We start from the raw sequence: 18,099 nt of genomic DNA on the forward strand, positions 1-18,099 counted from the left end.
AAATAGTAGTGGGGATTGCAACTATTACTACAGTGCTGAAAGTTCCCTGTTCAGAATTCCAGCTATTCCTTTCAGTCTCCCATTCCCTGTCCCTCCCCACTCCATTTCTATTTTGAGGACACTTGGAAGAGAGGTGTATGGACACACAGGTGCCCAACGAGTAGAACTTACTTTCCAGTAATCATGCTCAGGATCAGTCCTAGTCGTCATTTCCCAGCCTGTTAACATGACCTGTCATCCTGTTTGCAAACTCAAAGCAAACTGAGGGGTTTTCCAAAAGATCAGGCTTGCTTCCTCTCTAGGATCACCTTCCCGGGAACTGGCGGAAACTCACGTAGGCCTACAAATAGCTGCCTTGTCTGGAAGTCATTCCGTGTGCTGCAAACAGTTCATCATGAAGCAAGGGGTTGGGGGAATTTACCACTGTGCTAGACTTTCTATCACATCTGATTCATTTTAGATGGCAAAGTGGTGGGGGGAATTCAGTTTGAGCCTTGATATGGCTCCTTGGACGTAAGTCCCACTGAGTTCAGTAGTGCATCTCAAGTGCACAGAATTAGATTATTCAAAAGGGCTTGCTTCTGAGTAGATGTGCCTAGAATTGATTGCACTGTGATAGTCTTGGTATGGGGGACTCCCTCTAATTCTTGATCAGGAACAAGACAGATCACCAATGGCTTTCCTTTAGCTGACTTGTGCCTCCTTGGGATCATCCAACCTTCAGCAGTTGAGAATATCAGACAGGCTGCCCACTTAATATTAATTAATACATAAGTTCTTTGCAAAATATGTATGTGTGTGTTTCGATGTACAGTGGTACTTTGGGTTACATACGCTTCGGGTTACATATGCTTCAGGTTACAGAGTCCACTAACCCAGAAATAGTACCTCGGGTTAAGAACTTTGCTTCAGGATGAGAACAGAAATCATGCTCTGGCGGCGCGGCAGCAGCAGGAGGCCCCATTAGCTAAAGTGGTGCTTCAGGTTAAGAAAAGTTTCAGGTTAAGAACGGACCTCCGGAACTAATTAAGTACTTAACCTGAGGTACAAGGGCATGAAAGTAATCTCTTTTGGCCTTTAGAATAAGTACAGGGATGTGTCCATAGCAACTGGATCTCAAATCTTTGGGGAGGAGGGGAAGTTACAATCAAATGGTGTATAATTTTTATGAAATGAAATAAATAAAGCTAACTCCTAGAGGATGAGTTTATTTGTTTTAAACAGTTTACCCCACTCTTCCATTAAACAGGGTTTGAGTTGTTCTTTGCTTATGTTTTTTGCCCCATCTTCTCTCCAAGGAGCTCGGGGCGGCATATATGGTCTCCTCCCTTGCAAATCTTATACCCACAAAAACTCACCCAGTGAGATAAATTAGGTTTGCAGGTGGTGGCATGCACTTCATGAGTGAGTAAGGTTTGAACTGAGGTCTCCCCACTCCTAGGCTAACACTCTCACCACAAGCCCCCACAATACACATGTGTATATCCCACAATAGGGAAGAATAATTTAGAATAATAGACTGGTAGAGTTGGACAACCCAGCCCCCCCGCAATGCAGAAATCTCAGCTAGATCCTCCTTGACAGAGCCACCCAACCTCTGCTTATAAACCTACAAGGAAGGAAAGTTCATCACCTCTCGTGGAAGTCTGTTTTCCTGTCAAACAGCTCTTACTGTCAGAAAGTTCTTCCTGATGTTTAGTCAGAACTTGAAGCATTGATTTGAGACCTACCCCCTCCAAGTGAAGGAGAAAACAAGCTTGTTCCCTTTTCCATGTGACAGCCCTTGAGATATTTGAAGATGGCTATCGTATCTTCTCTCAGTCTCCTCTTTTCCAGGCTAAACATACCTAGCTCCTTCAACTGTTCCTCATAAGGCTTGGTTTCCAGACCCTTGATCTTCTTCGTTGCCCTCCTCTGCGGATGTTCCAGCTTGTCAACATTCTTCTTAAAGATAAGGGAGTTCTCTTCCTGCCCATGCCATTGTTCCTTCCCGCACTCATATTCCAATCATTTAAGAACTCACTTCACATCATAATGCCCACATTGATCTGACCAACAGCATACAAATCAATATAGCTAACTTGAACCAATAACATCCCACCCACACACAAACAAAACACACACAAACAAAACTTACCACAGTATACTGAAGGCAAACAACCATGCCCTGGGCCCACAACCTCTCTCACTGCCAATAACTAATAAATGAATAGAAAGAGAACCTACCCACATTACACCGACACAAAAACTTGCACATACACCATGTAAAAGAATGAAAGTTTACTACCCCCTCCCCCTGCTCTCTCTCCCCAATCTTATACTGCATACAGCATTAATGTCTCACATTGAATATAGCTGATATGTAGAAATTACTTTATGCGCTGAAAATAGAGACAATATCCGTGCTTTTGTAACCCAAGAGAATCTTTAATAAAAACATTTTTTTAAAAAAATCATGATGCCCACATTGGTTATACATTGTTTTCAGTCAGTGGGGCAGGACTTTGGGGCAGAGGTCCTAAATGAACCAGAGGGTCCTCAAATGCATTAAGGCTGGTTTACCACCTTTTGAAGTGATACACATTCCCATCCGAAGAGCATCCCTGTAAGACCACTGGAATTAAGTGTTAAGTGAAATAATACACAATATGATCGAAGGAGAAAGTCACACAAGCCCAGCATCTAAAATTACCTAACTGCACCAGTGTTTTCAAGAGATGAAAGTAAGGTTATGTTGATGGTATCTGCTACACTCTCTCCCCACTTTTTGGACCCCTGGGCCCAAAATTCAAAACATTTTGTTTCAGTCCTGCAACATTCAAAAGGTCTTTTTGCAAAATTTCCATCCCAGGTGTGAAATTCTCCTTGGGGAATCAAAAGGGCCCTTTTCATCCAGTTTGTTTGGTGTGGTTTTTTTCTCTCAGCCAGTTAAAGGTCTTCAAAGAAGATGTAGTAGTAGTTATATTCCCAGGAGGATATAAAAACTGATCACTGTACAAATCTATCAACAAGCACAGGCGCTTTCCTGTCATTTCAAAGTAAAAAGATCTGCCCCATTTTTCAGGTGATTGTCTCAACAAAAACACTGACTTAGAGTTATATTTCCCCTCCTCATTTTTGTCAAGCCAACTCCTCTTAAAGTGCAAGCAGAGGGAAAGTCCGTCCTCTAGGGGACCACTACTGATGAGGACTATTGAAATAGCCCTTGTCACCTTCAATGTCCACCTCTTGGTCTGAATCATCAGAGATGTCAGTATCCAGCTCTTCCTGGGAGGCTGGTGATGGGGTGTACAGTGGTCTCCCTGGAGAAGTCTCCTTATCGTGCTCAGGACTCAGACAGTCCTCTTGTCTTGGATCCTGGTGATTGTCCCCACTTTCGGTTTCCTCTTTTTTGCTAGCTTGAGGGTTCTCCTGAAAAAGCCAGGGAGAAAATTTACAATGAAGGATCTCAGGTGAAGGAAACACTGGGGCAGTCAAGTAGGAGGGAAGGGAGGCAAGGATGGAGGTATTTATTTATAAAAACCATTTTTAACCCTTCTACTATCTCACAGAGATAAGGTAAAGGTAAAGGGACCCCTGACCATTAGGTCCAGTCATGGCCGACTCTGGGGTTGCAGCGCTCATCTTGCTTTATTGGCCGAGGGAGCCGGCGTACAGCTTCCAGGTCATGTGGCCAGCATGACTAAGCCGCTTCTGGCAAACCAGAGCAGCGCATGGAAACACCGTTTACCTTCCCACCGGAGCGGTACCTATTTATCTACTTGCACTTTGACGTGCTTTTGAACTGCTAGGTGGGCAGGAGCTGGGACCAAACAACAGGAGCTCACTCCATCGTGGGGATTCAAAGCGCCGACCTTCTGATCGGCAAGCCCTAGGCTCTGTGGTTTAACCCACAGCGCCACCCGCGTCCCTTCTCACAGAGATACCAACCAATTAAAATCACAACTATTTTCCTTCTCACAAGTACAGGTGGGGGTGGGGTGTGTGTGATCAGGTAAAAACCCTAGGACCACTTACTTGGTTGCAAGCCCCATGGAACATGGTGGAATTTACATCTAAAACCGTGATGATCAGAAGGGTTACAGAATTAGGCTGCAATTCTATAGAATACAGTGGTACCTCAGGTTAAGAACTTAATTCGTTCTGGAGGTCCGTTCTTAACCTGAAACTGTTCTTAACCTGAAGCACCATTTTAGCTAATGGGGCCTCCCTCTGCCGCCGCACCGCTGCTGCATGATTTCTGTTCTCATCCTGAAGCAAAGTTCTTAACCCGAGGTACTATTTCTGGGTTAGTGGAGTCTGTAACCTGAAGCATCTGTAAGCAAGTTCCATCCATCTCAATGGGGCTTACTTCTGAGTAAACATGCATAGGATTGGGCCTCATAGAGTCTGTTTCGGATTGTGGCTGACCATGCCCAAAACTTATTGGTACTGCATTAGAGATTGTTTTTGATTTTCATTAACAGATTGTGGAGTTTGTTCAGAGGATGTTGGGTTGTTTTTTTACTCTTTCGCTCCTTAAAGCAAAGAATGCAGGCTGCCATTTTTGCATATAAGCTATGTTCACAGCTCCAGGGAGCATGTTCTATTTCCAGCATTGCAGGGCGTTGAACTAGATGACCCTCAGGCTCCCTTCCAACTCTGTGATTATATCTTAGCACTTCTAAGGGCCACTTTGTCATCTGAATCAGAGCTCCACTGGGTTTGTCAGTGGGAAATGATACTTATGCATACTGAACCCCAAGAAAGCAATGAGCCCGTTGACTTGGGCTGCATCACTGGTGTGATCCTAAAGCCAGTTATGATTGTGAAGGAGTTCTGCCTGTTTCACTGGGGGTGCTCAGAAATAAATGACTGGAGGGTCACACTCGTTTTCCTAACACGTTCAGTTCATGGGTCAAGCCAGATGATCAGTTGGTCAGGGACAAGACAGGACTAAGTTCTCTATCCCTCTCAATCTCCAGAGAGCTGTTGCACTCAGATCCTACTTGTGTGCTTTCCATATGAGAAGAGGATACTGGAATAGGGGGACCACTGGCCTGATCCAGGAGGGCTCTTCTGATGACTCAGAGCAGCTCCTTTTCCTTTTAATGTGGCCATGTCTTTTTCTAGGGTTCCCAAAATAAGTAACATAATTGGCACCCATTGCAAAGACAGAAAGCAGAGCCAATTTTGGGGTGTGGCAGGGGGAGGAATAAGGTTCATGCTAAACAGCAACTCAGAGATCCCAATGGGACTGTTCGTCATCTTAACAGTAGTCACCCCGAGTGGCTGGGGCAACCCAGTTAGATGGGTGGGATACAAATAAATATAATAATAATAATAATAATAATAATAATAATAATAGCTGAAGAGGGTAAACAGCCTCCTCAGCACTCTGTGTGTGTGTAAAATGAGGATCCTGGAGTACAGGATCAGGTTTAAGGTGCTGGTTTTAATCTTTAAAGCCCCATACGGCCTAGGAACCTCGTACCTACGGGACCGCCTCTCCTGGTATGTCCCACAGAGAAACTTACAGTCTTCAAACAAAAACATCTTGAAGGTCCCAGGCCACAGAGAGGGTAGGCTGGCCTCAACTAGAGCCAGGGCTTTTTCAGCTGTGGCTCCGATCTGGTGGAACACTCTGTCACAAGAGACTAGGGCCCTGCGGGACTTGACATCTTTCCGCAGGGCCTGCATGACAGAGCTGTTCCACCAGGCCTTTGGTCAGGGCACAGCCTGACTCCCTCCTTTGGCAATCTTCACAGAACTCTAGCCCAATGGTTGCCATCAATTTGATTTGAATTAATTTTAGAATGAAATGATTTTAGAATGTTGTACTATTTTATTGTTGTTAGCCGCCCTGAGCCTGGCTTTGGCGAGGGAGGGTGGGATATAAATAAAATTTATATTATTATTATTATTATTATTATTATTATTATTATTATTATCATTATCATTATTATTATTATTATTGGAATAGGAGCATCTCTCTTACCTGCTTTAGACGCCGCCATTTAGCCCGACGATTCTGAAACCAAGTTTTAACCTAAGCAATCCAACAAGAGCAAAAAGAGAGAAAAGGGGATATTAAAGAGAGACGGATGAAAAGACTACAGTCCTCAATACACCCACAGTGCAATGGCAATCAGGCCTCCTCAAGAAGTGGGACCCACTGAGTTGACTAGAGAGCTTATTTCCAATAAAGTTTATACAGGGTTACAGCTTTAATTCCACCCCTTCACAGTGGGACTTGGGACTGCAGTCCTGTGCCATGGGCTCCTCTTGAGAGGAAGAGCATAATAAGAAACCTATGCACACTTGCATGAGAGTAAGCCTCGCTCAAATCATTGAATATTGTTTCCAAGTAGGTACGTATGTGTTTCTACTCTTGCTTCCGAGAGAAATTCGGAGAGGCCAGGCTGCATACTGGGCGTATAGTCTACTCCCTACTTCAAGAAATTGCTCCGGATCTTCCTTTATTGTGATATCAGGTTAAAAAAAAAAGGGGGAGACATTTCTTGGAATTTAGCCTGATTCTTTTCTTTTTAATGTATTTTTATTAAAGATTTGCAAAGGTATGTGCAATGTCTCTCGTATTTTTTTCCACGTAACACTAAAAAAAAATCGGTTTCATTTGTTGAGACATTAGGAAGAATAGGGGGAAAGAGGTGGAGGGGGGAAAAGATGAGTGGGGGTGGGGTCCGGTGGTGATGTTTCTATTTTATTTAATATATGTGGGGTTTTGTGTCAGCGTTGCTTGTGCGGGTTCCTTTGGTGGTGAGAGAGGAATTTAGCCTAATTCGAACCAGTTAATCGTTAGCTGCCAATGTAAGGTAGCCAGGAACCTGTTCCTAAAAACCAAGGTATGTCAATATAATATAATATATCAACCGAACCCAGGTGATTGCACCGTTCGGGCACGATTGCTAAGGAGGTGAAGGGAAAGTTACTGAAATTTAGTTGGAATCCATCTCGGAAGGGTCACCCTCAATTGCCTCCCTCGCGTCGCCTCACCTGCCTCTCGCTCAGCTGCAGCATCTTAGCCAGGCGCTTCCTCTCGGGCGGAGAGAGGTACTTCTGCGTCTCGAACTTCTTCTCCAGCTCGATGGTCTGGTCGTTGGAGAAGCGCACCTGGCCCCCTTTCCGCTTGTGCAGCGGCCTCTGCATGAAGGGGCTCCACAGCAGCGGCTTGCCTGCGGGAGACGGAGAGACGGTGGCGCTGTTAATACTGCATTGCAAGGGCCAGCGGGGCCTCCGGAGCGCTGGAGTATCCAGGGGCAAAGCTTTCCACACCCCCATTTATGCCAAGATCGCAATCCCTTCTTCGCCGAAATCGATGCCCTCCAGCTACAATTCCTACCTGTAGTCCGGGACATCTGGAGGGCGCCCTCGGTGGCGAAGTCTGATTTAATCCGAATTTCCCTCTACTTGATTCAAGCCCATGGAACGTTCAATTTACCCCATAGAACGTTCAGTTCACCTGATGGAACGTTCAGTTCACTCCATAGAACGCTCAACTGGTTCAACTCCAGGGATATTTAATCTGGAATAATTTCCAGCTCTCTCCCACCACCGCCGCCCGCAAAACCGTAGTGCCCTTTCTGCTCAGGACTTTGGAACAGAAGTCCAGAGGCGGGTTCAGCAGAATGCGCAGAAGGGCACCCTAAGCGCAGCAGGGCTAGCTCACCATATTTTGACAAGTAATGTGCATTGCCGACTAAAGAGACAGAGAGTTGAGCCGGGAGGGCTACTCCATAAAACCAGAATCTGAAAATACTAAGAAATAAATTCCTATAGAGCTAACTTGTACTGAAATGCCTATTTGATGCATAGGCAGGTGAAGGGAAAGTGCGAAAAACCTTAGCCACATTTAATTCACTCTTATTCTATTTCATTATTTTAGAAATCCGTGCAAAAGGCATACATCGAATGAATTCTCCCAAGAAGGTGCCCGCAGACAACACATGCCACAACTTTTTAGTCTTTCTTTTTTTTTGTAATTTCAACGTGCGCCTCTTCGACACTACGGTGTGAAGCGGTCTATCAACCGTTGAAATGAATGAATGAGCAAGATCCGTAAAAAGACGCTTAAGAGGGGACTGATGCTGCAATGCCTATTGAACTCCGTTGAGCTCAATGGGGCCGAGTTCCCAGCAGATGCAGAATGGATCATTTCTTCGCAAAGGCTAATAAATACACCGGTGTTAGCAAATGGGTCCCACTTTTCGTCCTTCCTTTCACACGAACGTCGTTCGTTCACTTTTGCTTAAAGAGAGAGCCACGTTCCCATACTTTAACCGCTCACTTTATTCGGGCGCCACTCGGATTTCTGGGTCCGCTCGCCCGGCGTTTGCACGAGCAGCGCAGGCCGACGCAAGGAGAAGCCGCTGGAGACCCAGCCGACTCTTTCCTGTTCCAAGGACTGTATTCCCTTCCAGCGATCCCGACCCAGATAAAATAAAAAGGGATCCTGCCTTGCCTGGGTGTTTCTCCCCGCTTTCTAGATCCATGGTCCCGGTCACTTCGACTGAAGCCCGGGACATATCAAGGAAAGGGCGGCGTTTTCCGATTAGGCCAGCTCAAACACCTCTTTTCCTGCACCCAGCCTAATCAAACTGGCATGAATTACCCCCAAAATAATCCTCCATCCTATGATTAGGACCTGCCTTTTACGACGCAGCCAGTGTTTAGTTGACTCCCTAACGATGAAATATTTTTGCGGTGCTACCACTATCCAAAAACAAACTTAAATCGGAGTCAGCCCCATTGAGTACAGCCGGAATTTCTGCTGAGTGAAAATGTCCAGGATCGCACCGTCAATTAAATAATCTAATTGATCAATTAATTAAGAAACTTAAAAGGGGAATGAGCCACCACTGAGTTCATTCGGAATTCCTGCTGAATGAAAACATTTTCCATCAGCAATTAATAAATCGCCGGTCTAGGAGACGATACCGCAATACAGTGCCTTTTGGAGGCATTGAAGGAAGTTCAAAACAGCTGACATGTTAAGAAACAAAAGTCATCACTTATTATCAGAAGAAGAAGAAAACACCTTCTGTGTTTCATTCCCTGTTACGGTTACATACCTGAACCAACATTTTCTAGATTGATTCAGGTGTTACTGTAGGAGGGAATGAAAAAAAATACAACTGTACATCGCTTGTATGTGTTTGTACATACATATATGTGTAGGCACACACAAACGCAGGCCTCCTATACACTGTACCTTTAAAGTGCATTCAAATGACATTAAAGGTAAAGGTAAAGGGACCCCTGACCATTAGGTCCAGTCGTGGCCGACTCTGGAGTTGCGGCGCTCATCTCGCTTTATTGGCCGAGGGAGCCAATGGGTCATGTGGCCAGCATGACTAAGCCGCTTCCGGCGAACCAGAGCAGTGCACGGAAACGCTGTTTACCTTCCCGCCGGAGCCCTATTTATCTACTTGCACTTTGACGTGCTTTCAAACTGCTACGTTGGCAGGAGCAGGGACAGAGCAACGGGAGCTCAGCCCGTTGCGGACCTTCTGATCGGCAAGTCCTAGGCTCTGGGGTTTAACCCACAGCGCCACCCGCGTCCCACCAAATCACATTACCCCCCCAAAAAAAGAACCACGGGAACTGTAGTACCCACCCCAGCTACAATTCCTAGCACCCTTCGCTTCCCAGAATTCCGGTCGAAGTGACTTTATGTGTTTGCATGTGCTTCAAAGGTGTATAGCTTGTACATACACTCACAACAAAAGTCTCCTGAAATCGCTTGCCAAGGGGCTAGTAAATGCCTTTTGGGATTCAAATAGCCCTCTGAGGTGGAAGTGGGTCCTTAACTGAAAGCTGGGGGCGGGCAAAATGAGTCGCAAGATTCCAAAGCGGAGTCACTAATCCGGGGCGGCTAATCCGCGGTTGTGAGGTCGGTGATGCGCCCGGAGCCGCCTGGGGTTCCTCGCGGCTTCACTTTTCGCTCGAGCCTCCCCCGATTTGTCACATCAACCAGAGGGCAGTTTAAGCCGCTCTCCGCAATGGGCTGATGGCAACATTTCCGCCAATGTGTTTCCTGTTGGTCTCTCTTGCTCAGAAGAAGAAACACCCAAGGCTTCCTCTCGGCTCTCTCGCGCCCAAGGAAGCCGCCTCCCAAGGCAAATCAAGGCTCCCTCAAGCCGAGCGCGGCCAGCGCAGCGCAGACCCGGAGGCGGCGCGCCCACCCCTCGCCAGCCAGCCTGGAAGCCTTGAACCCCCCGGGGCTTTCCTCTCTGCTCCGTCCCTAGCAGAGAGGTCTCAGAGACTTCCGAAGGCGAAGTTTCCACTTAGCGACCGCGTCTAATAGCTGTCCGCCGTTGGTTAGTAAACACCATTTTTAGTTGATTAATTCGATGTGTTGTTATTACACGGGCGCACCCGCCTTTCTTCCCAGGGACTCAAGGCGGTGCACACGTTCTGTTTGCCCCATCCCCGTTCTGACCCTCACAACAACCCTGTGAGGTAGGTTCGGCTAAGAGGCTGTGGGTGGCCCAAGGTGAGCTACAGTGGCTGAGTATGGATTGCCCGCTGGTCTCCCAAGGTCCTAGTTCAACGCTCTAACCACTACTATTGGCTTTTTTATTTTATTGTAGATCGCAGCTAGGATGAGCGCATCTAAACCCCTTCGAAAGTCATTTGAAACGATCTGCACTTCTTGTGACATTTCGAACGCCTCGTGCGCACTTTGTTTCCGCAGTTCTTAATCCAGGTGAAGGGAACCTTTCGCGCTCCGGATATTGCTGACTACAACTCACGAGTTCTATACATGAAGAAAAAATTCTGTTCACACGCTTAGAAAATTGGCATCATCGTGATGGTTTTTTCCTCGGTGTTTATTTTATTTTATTATTTTATTTTATTAACAAACTACTGCTTTATCCTACTCTTTCATCAATTGCATTTTTTTAAAAAAAGGTTCCTGAAGCAACTTGAAGAATAACGAGTTTATTATCGTTATGCGTGGATTTAAACCCACTTCCTCAGATGCATGCAGTCAGCTACATAAAGGGAAAATTTGTAAGGTGGGAGCTGAATGGCAATGAGATGCGAACATTACAGTCCGTGACAATCACAGCTTGAATGTACTGTATATTCAAACATCTTTTACAGCAGACATGGCCAAACTTGGCCCTCCAGATGTTTTGGGACTACAATTCGCATCATTCCTGACCACTGGTCCTGTTAGCTAGGGGTGATGGGAGTTGTAGTCCCAAAACATCTGGAGGGCCAAGTTTGGCCATGCCTGTTTTACAGAAACAGATTTGGTGATCATGTGCTCGGCACATAATCGTATCGACACCCTAGTGGGGGTCTGGGAACCATTCGCAAGGAACAGCAATAGGTAGCACAGATACCAGGGCAGATGGATAAGCCTAATTAACAAATGTAGTGTATAATAATAATTCATTCGTCCCAGTTTTCGCCCACAAGAGGACTGAAGGACGGTCCCGTAGGTATTCCAGATCAACAGCACAATCCTGGGCGCTTACTAAACAGGCAAAGCTGCAATCCACTGCACGCGAATGTGGGAATAAGCCCCAACTGGCGTTGCATAAACGTGTTAGAGAATTGCACTGCCAGTGCAAACGTTGTTTGAGCCGGACACTTAAATGTGGGTGGTTTTTTTGGGAGGGAGAAGTCAACATTCTAGCTGTTTGTTCAAAGCATTTTGCTGCTTTCATTGTGGATTGCTTTGTGGATTTTTAAAGGAATCGTTATATCTATATCATCTGTCTCCGTATCTAGATTTTACAAAACTGATGCTTATGCTCATAAAAATGGTTTTAAGTAGCTTGGAGCCCTTACGTGTGTGCGACTCATAAATAAATTCAAGATAAGTAATAAGAACATTTTTAAAGCGGTGCTTGTACACTGGGAGGGAAAGGGAGAGTGGAATATGCTTTGAATCCATGGAGCGCGCTTGCTTGCGTTTAGACTTGGTGCCACGAATCCTGATGTGCACGCGCTTAGTCCGAGGAGGGGGTCCCACAGGCCTTAAGCACTAGAGCACGTCATAAGTTTGCCCTGCAAGGACGGGGAGTCCTTATTGTTTTAACGGAGCCCCAGGTCTTTAACGACCAAGCCCGATTCGTCTAGGCAGGAATGAACACGCGCTTGAACGGCGTTCTCACGAGCTCGGCGGTAGGAAGAGGCCGTTTTCGGTGTCAAGGGATCCCGAGGCACCTGACGCGACGGCAGATTCTCTGGAAATCGCTGGAAATGCCCAACCACGTAAAAGCTAGACGGGCGCGCTTAGTCAGATGTAAATTTCATTTTAGTTGGTGGGCTTTCCCTCCATATAAAGGAGCTACAAGGCTGAAACCTTGAATGAGCAGATTTGCCTCCCGATCCTAAACTCATTAACCTGGATCTCATTTTCAGGTTTAAGTTCCGCAAAAATAACGCGATAAACACAGAATCAGCGGGATTCCTTTTCAAACAATAGAGATCGAAATAACAAGAATAATAATTCCTAGCTATTATACAACGTTTTCAACGTGCAAAGTCGTATGTATTATCATGGGCGCAGCCAAGGTTTTTGCTAGGGGACGGCAGGCCTTTTGTTGGGGGGGCAGAACCTCAGTAGCCATGTATTTTTATTGCTTTAGGGGGCTCAGCTGCCCCTCCCTGCCCCCCTCTTGGGTTTTATATATAGGCCATCCGTGCAACGAACCTATAGACTTCCATTAACTGGTTGGTTGGTTTGAGTGGGAAGGTGAGACGAATTATAAAAAATATGGTATCACGCAAAAACCCAAGTACTTTGGTTTGTTGAACCAGTTTAAGTGGAAGCACGCGGAACTCCACCCACTGAATCCGTGGCATGCCCTGTCCCCAAATCTTAATGAAGGCACCTCCGTTCAGTTTCCTCTGGATTAAATTCGAGGTGACTTCGATTCTGGTGCACAACACCCTATCCCTTAAAGGATTTTTTTTAACCGGGGTTTTAGGCAGTGCAATTCTGCACAGGGTCTACTCAGAAATTAAGTTCTTCGGAGTTCACGGGACTTGCTCCCAAGGAAGCGTGTGCAGAACTGCAGCCTAGTCTTCCACGTGATTGAGGGCTGCTTCCTCAAGGAAGTGGAGGACAAGAACTGTGTAAGAGGAAACAGAGAGGAGCCTTTAGTTTAGCGTCTGCTGCCAAGAGAGCTTGGGGGCAAAACCCACGTTGAAACACATGGATTTGTTTTCGTCTCCACGCAAACGGTTTTGTTTGTTTTTTACTATGGTAGGGTGGTGCAGTGGTTAGAGCACTGGACTAGAACCCTGGTGACCAGGGTTCAAATTAGCCATAAAGCTCACCGGGTGAGTGACCCTGCCCGAGTCTCTCAGCCTAACCTACCTTACAGGGTTGTTAAGGATAAAATAGAGAGAACCTTATCTCTGCCGAGGGTGCGGGGAAGCAGGATAAAAATTGTAGCAATTAATTGCTACATTTAATTACCGGTAATTGGTATGTTCTGCATCATATCAAATAATACCAAAAAAGTTTGTGTGTGCATATAGAGAGAAAGCGTGGGCCTTCAAAAACAGCAGTTTCCCCGTTTGTATAACGGGAAATCATTATTTTCTGAGGTGGGCTCGCCATTCCAGTGTTGCCGCAAGAAGACTATTTGATACTGGCGCTTTTAAAGTTTTTCCACGAAATTAAGAGCGCACTACTGGCCCTGTTGAATCAGACCAAAGAAAGTTCCACCTAGACCTGCGGATCTGGGGCCTTTACAAGTGCCGCATAATTATCCATCGGCAGAGCGTACGCTGTGGAACTCCCTGCCGATTGAAAGCAGGCAGGCTCCTTCGCTGTTTTCAGCGCCTGCTAAAAACTTTTTGTTGTTGTTGTTCCAGCAAGCCTGCTCGGGCGTGTGATTTTAGTAGGCATAAGGTTTTTTTTTTAAAAAAAAATACCGATTTGTATTTTTTAAAAATATAACATTTCATTTCATTTTAAATTAGCATTTTAAAGGTATATTTTAGACTTGTACACCGCGCAGAGGTCTTTCGTTCTACTAAGCAGTGTATAAGCAGCAGTCAGGCTTCCGAGAAGCAGGATCTCGCTTTGGCTCGTTGCTCGCCCCCAGCGTCCCCATAACCAGCTTCGGTCCATCAAGGGCAGCCAAACTGATATCCTCCCGGATGTTAAGGACTACAACTCCCATTAGCCCCACCCAGCATGTCTAGAACGATGGGAGTTGTAGTCCTAAAAAATCTGGCGGGCACCATGTTGGGTGCTCTTGCAATCTATGGCCACCCCCACAAGTAACCCTGCGAGGTAGGCTGCTTGTTCAATTACTACGGTGCTGTTTCCCGTGCATGGCTTCTGTGGGATTTATCGGCTGCATAAAATCGCAGCCAGGAAACAATAACAGACCAATCCTATGCATGATCACTCGGAAAGAAGTTCTATGTCTGTAATCCACTCGGATGCCTGTAATCCACTCGGATGTCTATAATCCACTCGGAAATCAGAGCTCACACTGACTAACCCGGTGGGGTTTCCCTTAAATATATTTATATTTATATTTATATATATAATTCATGTCTAACGCGATCCTAACGACGTTTACGGAAATCAGTGTAATCTACCATTGCTACTGTGAAGTTTAGGATTGCAGTGGAAACGGGAGGTGGGAAGTTTATCCATAACCTTTTGGACTGTGCGCACAATATACATCTAAAGCGCATTTAAAGCACATTACTTTCCCCCAAAGAATCCTGGGAACCGTAGTTTAAGGGTGCTGGGAACTGTAGCTCGGGGGCAAACAAACTAGAGTTCCCGGGATTTGGGAGGGGAATCTATGTGGCTGAAAAGTACGCAGGCTAGTAAGGTCATGAAACACATCGCTTCAGAAGGCGGCTGCCCTCCTACGCCGATCCACTTGGCAGAAAGCCCCCATAGGACACAGAAGGCTTACTTTCAAGTAAACAGGCCCCGCATCGGGAGTTTATCCTACGCCACAATAAGGAGAGCGGGCGCCCGAGTTTCAAAGGGCCCCACATCCCCTCACCCTGTCGGTCGGTGTTTGTGTTTCTGTCTGGCCGAAGCCTTTGAAAAATGCAAAAAACATTGTTATTCAAGATTTCGTTTGCGTCAGGCCTTAGTAATTCTGGTGAAAACAGGCTTCTTTTTTCTGCATGTGCTGATTTTTTTAAGGAAGCAACGAGTTATTTTAGCTGTCATAAAGCCCCATCCCACACAGAGGAAATGAACAATATCAGAAAAACGGATCCGGGCTATCAGAAGCCGAGTGTTTCCTGAATTTGTCTGTATTGAGGATGTCGATAAAATAATCAGCAGTGTGCACGACTCCCGGGGAAGAGCCTGCTCCGGGCGGCCAGGAAAACACTTAACAGCTTCTGAACCCAGATTTACTCCTATCAAGAGCTCAAGATATCCTGTATGAACGGAAAGGGTCAGCCAAACCGCTCTCAGACAGCACGAACTCGAGCCAATCCTGCAAATCTTAGACGTTGCAAGGTCTGCTGGCGGCCTGCGGTGACTGGGAGGCGCGAGGGGGGGAGAATCGGGGCCCTCGCAAGCTTCAGTTTTACACCATATGGGGCACAACCTCCCCTCTTCCGGTTCGAAAGAGAAACAAGCGCAAATATAGACAAATAATCGAGATATCGTAAATCCGTTTCGCCTCCGGAGTGACTCCGCTTTTGCAAACCACCTGAACTTCAACCCGTTAGGCTGGATCCCTGCTTGGAGGAAAGCTTTTTTGAAGTCGATGGCACTTAATTTAGCCATGATTAAGGTAAGTCAGTTCCATTCATTTCAGCAAGAAATGAATCTGGAGCAAGACTGAAAGCCCGGGGGATTCCGCGCCTGTTACAACTGGACGTCGAATCCCGCGGCTCCGTAGCGAGCAAGTCCACCAGCGCGAGAGAAACCTGCGCACACCCCAGCCTCGGATCCGAATTAAAACCTAGAGAAATGCTTTTGAGTGGAATCGGCGCCCAAAAGAAAAAAGAAGCGTTCGGCCTGCGCGCTCCCTCGTCCTAAGGCCCATCCGACGCCGCGGAGCTAAGTTCCGAGTAAGTACGCCTTGGCGAAGGAGAAGTGACAAGATCCGACGTTTTTAAACGCACGTACTTAATTCCCAGCAAATCCTCCTGCACTGCAGGTCGGAGGAAAACAGCGCGGACACACCCTGCGCGGGGCTGGCTGCTGCTGCAGCTGAGCGCCACCCAGACCCGGCTGCGGCGATGGCTCTTTCACTGCTCCGCCACAAACCATAGTTTCTCCCTTGCAGCCTTGTTAATCAGTTGCAGCAAAAAACAACCCCAAAAGGTTTAGCACGACGGTGACCCCTTAGAGATCAAGGCTGCAAAGTCCTCGGAGCCCCCAGCAGAAAGCCACGGGGACTATGAGTCAACATGCACAGGCTTGCACGCTTCGTGCAAAAGCAAGAGGCCAGCCGGGGCTTCATGTTTCGTCCACTTCCCTGGGTTCTCTGGCCCAGGAAAGCTGGTGCCGCAGAAACCCGGATCCTTTAAGGGTCCACAAGCACACGCACCGATTTCAAAGGCCCTCCAAAGGCCGCGGAAGAAGTCGAGCGAGTCTTGTCACATTTGCAGCGGAGGCGCTCGATTCCTCTCGGGAGGCCTAAGGCCCAGGAGGAGCTGATTTTTCCTTTTCCTCCAGAATCATCTGCACCCTTCAAGGCAACTTCTGTACTGCGCAACCTACTCAGAAACGTTTGGGGTCCAATAGTCACTGGCTCGCTCCTCGGTTATTGTAATTTAAATATATATAGTTTCCAGCTCGGAAGCCCGCTGCCCTCACCACGATCTCAATCATTCCTCTGGATTTCTGGGAGCGCCGGCTTAAGGCGCGTGGTGAGTAGGTCAACTGACCGCGGGGTAAGGGGACCAGGAGGTTAGGGGCTGGGGAGAGGACCCCATACCTTCCCCAATCCTCTCCCCCCCCCGCCCCTTAATTGGTCTATCCCATCCTTCTTGACCAGGAGCCAACGGATCTGGGAGCGCAACCAATATGGAAATGCCCCTGCTTCTTACCCCGGGGTTGCGAGCGCCCCCTCCCTGCACTCCCCCCCTGCACTCCCCCCCCCGGTTCCCTGCGCCGCTTACCCAGGGGGTCGTGGCGGATGAGGGCGTGCGCGTAGTCGCTGACGGCGCGGGGGAACGGGTAGAGCGGGGCTCCGGCGGGCGCGCCGTAGGGGCCCGCCCCGTAGGTGGCGGCAGCGGCCAGGTGGTGCGAGAAGGCCGGGTGGATCGGGGTGGGCTCGTAGATCGGGGTCCGGTAGGAGGCCCCCGCCACCAGGCTGGTGAAGGACGAGTTGGGGGACGGCAGCGTGGGCGGAGGAGGCGGCGGTGGCGGCTGCGCTGGGTGGGGGAGCCCCGTCGGGGCGCCCCTGCCCAGGATGTCCTCGATGTAGAAGGGCGTGGGGTGCACGGGCTGCAGCAGCGGGGTGGGCGCGTACAGGGCAGGCGGCTGGTACTGCATGGTCGCGATCCTGGCACCTCGCTCTCCTGCCAGCCCTGCTGCCCCAGGCGCTGGGAAGTTTGCTCTGAGTCTTCCCTCCGGGCAGCAGGTTTCAATTGGAGGGGGCGGGCCCGCCTCATGTCAGACCGCCAGCTAGCCAATGAGGGCGCTGGGCAAGCGGGTAAGCCACACCCACCGCCTGTGGCCAATCCTGCCCCCCTCCCCTTCTCCAACCCCACGGTGCCAATCCACAGCAGCCGATGGAGCGGCCGCAGAGCGAATCCACAAGGGAAAGTGGGGGGGGGGTTTGCCCGGAGCATCAGGGCGAGGCCCCAGCTGCGCTCCTAAGTGGTTCTTGACAGCAAGAGGGACAGTGAGGGGGGAAAGTACGTGATCCCCTGCTAAATTTGCCCGTTTGCCCTCTGATGAAGAAATGACCAGTCCATAATTTTAATGGTAGGTTTATTGAAGCTGTCAGAGACAGAATAACAGGAAAACCCACAGAAACCCAGAAGACAAAAGTCAGAGATTGATGTGCATTATAATGAGTGAAAGAAGTATTTGATCCCCTATCAACCAGCCAGATGTCAGGCTACCTGGTATCTTCACTGTATGTAAGGAGCTGAGATTAGAAGCACCTGCTGTAAGGGAGA

The 18,099-nt window shown here is 47.8% G+C and overlaps 1 protein-coding gene across 1 annotated transcript; it reads right to left on the reverse strand.

Annotated features, from left to right (window-relative positions):
• Positions 1 to 2,527: 2,527 nt before the first annotated feature.
• Positions 2,528 to 17,541, reverse strand: HHEX (hematopoietically expressed homeobox). Its single transcript, XM_053388743.1, has 4 exons — positions 17,092 to 17,541; positions 6,997 to 7,175; positions 5,978 to 6,028; positions 2,528 to 3,411 (listed from the first exon to the last, which is right to left on the reverse strand). The coding sequence occupies exons 1-4, from the start codon at positions 17,465 to 17,467 to the stop codon at positions 3,178 to 3,180; spliced, it is 840 nt and encodes a 279-aa protein (XP_053244718.1). The 5' UTR covers positions 17,468 to 17,541; the 3' UTR covers positions 2,528 to 3,177.
• Between the last annotated feature and the right edge of the window lie 558 nt (positions 17,542 to 18,099).

This window comes from Podarcis raffonei, chromosome 5 (assembly GCF_027172205.1).
Source record: "Podarcis raffonei isolate rPodRaf1 chromosome 5, rPodRaf1.pri, whole genome shotgun sequence".
In the NCBI taxonomy this organism is placed as follows: Eukaryota; Metazoa; Chordata; class Lepidosauria; order Squamata; family Lacertidae; genus Podarcis; species Podarcis raffonei.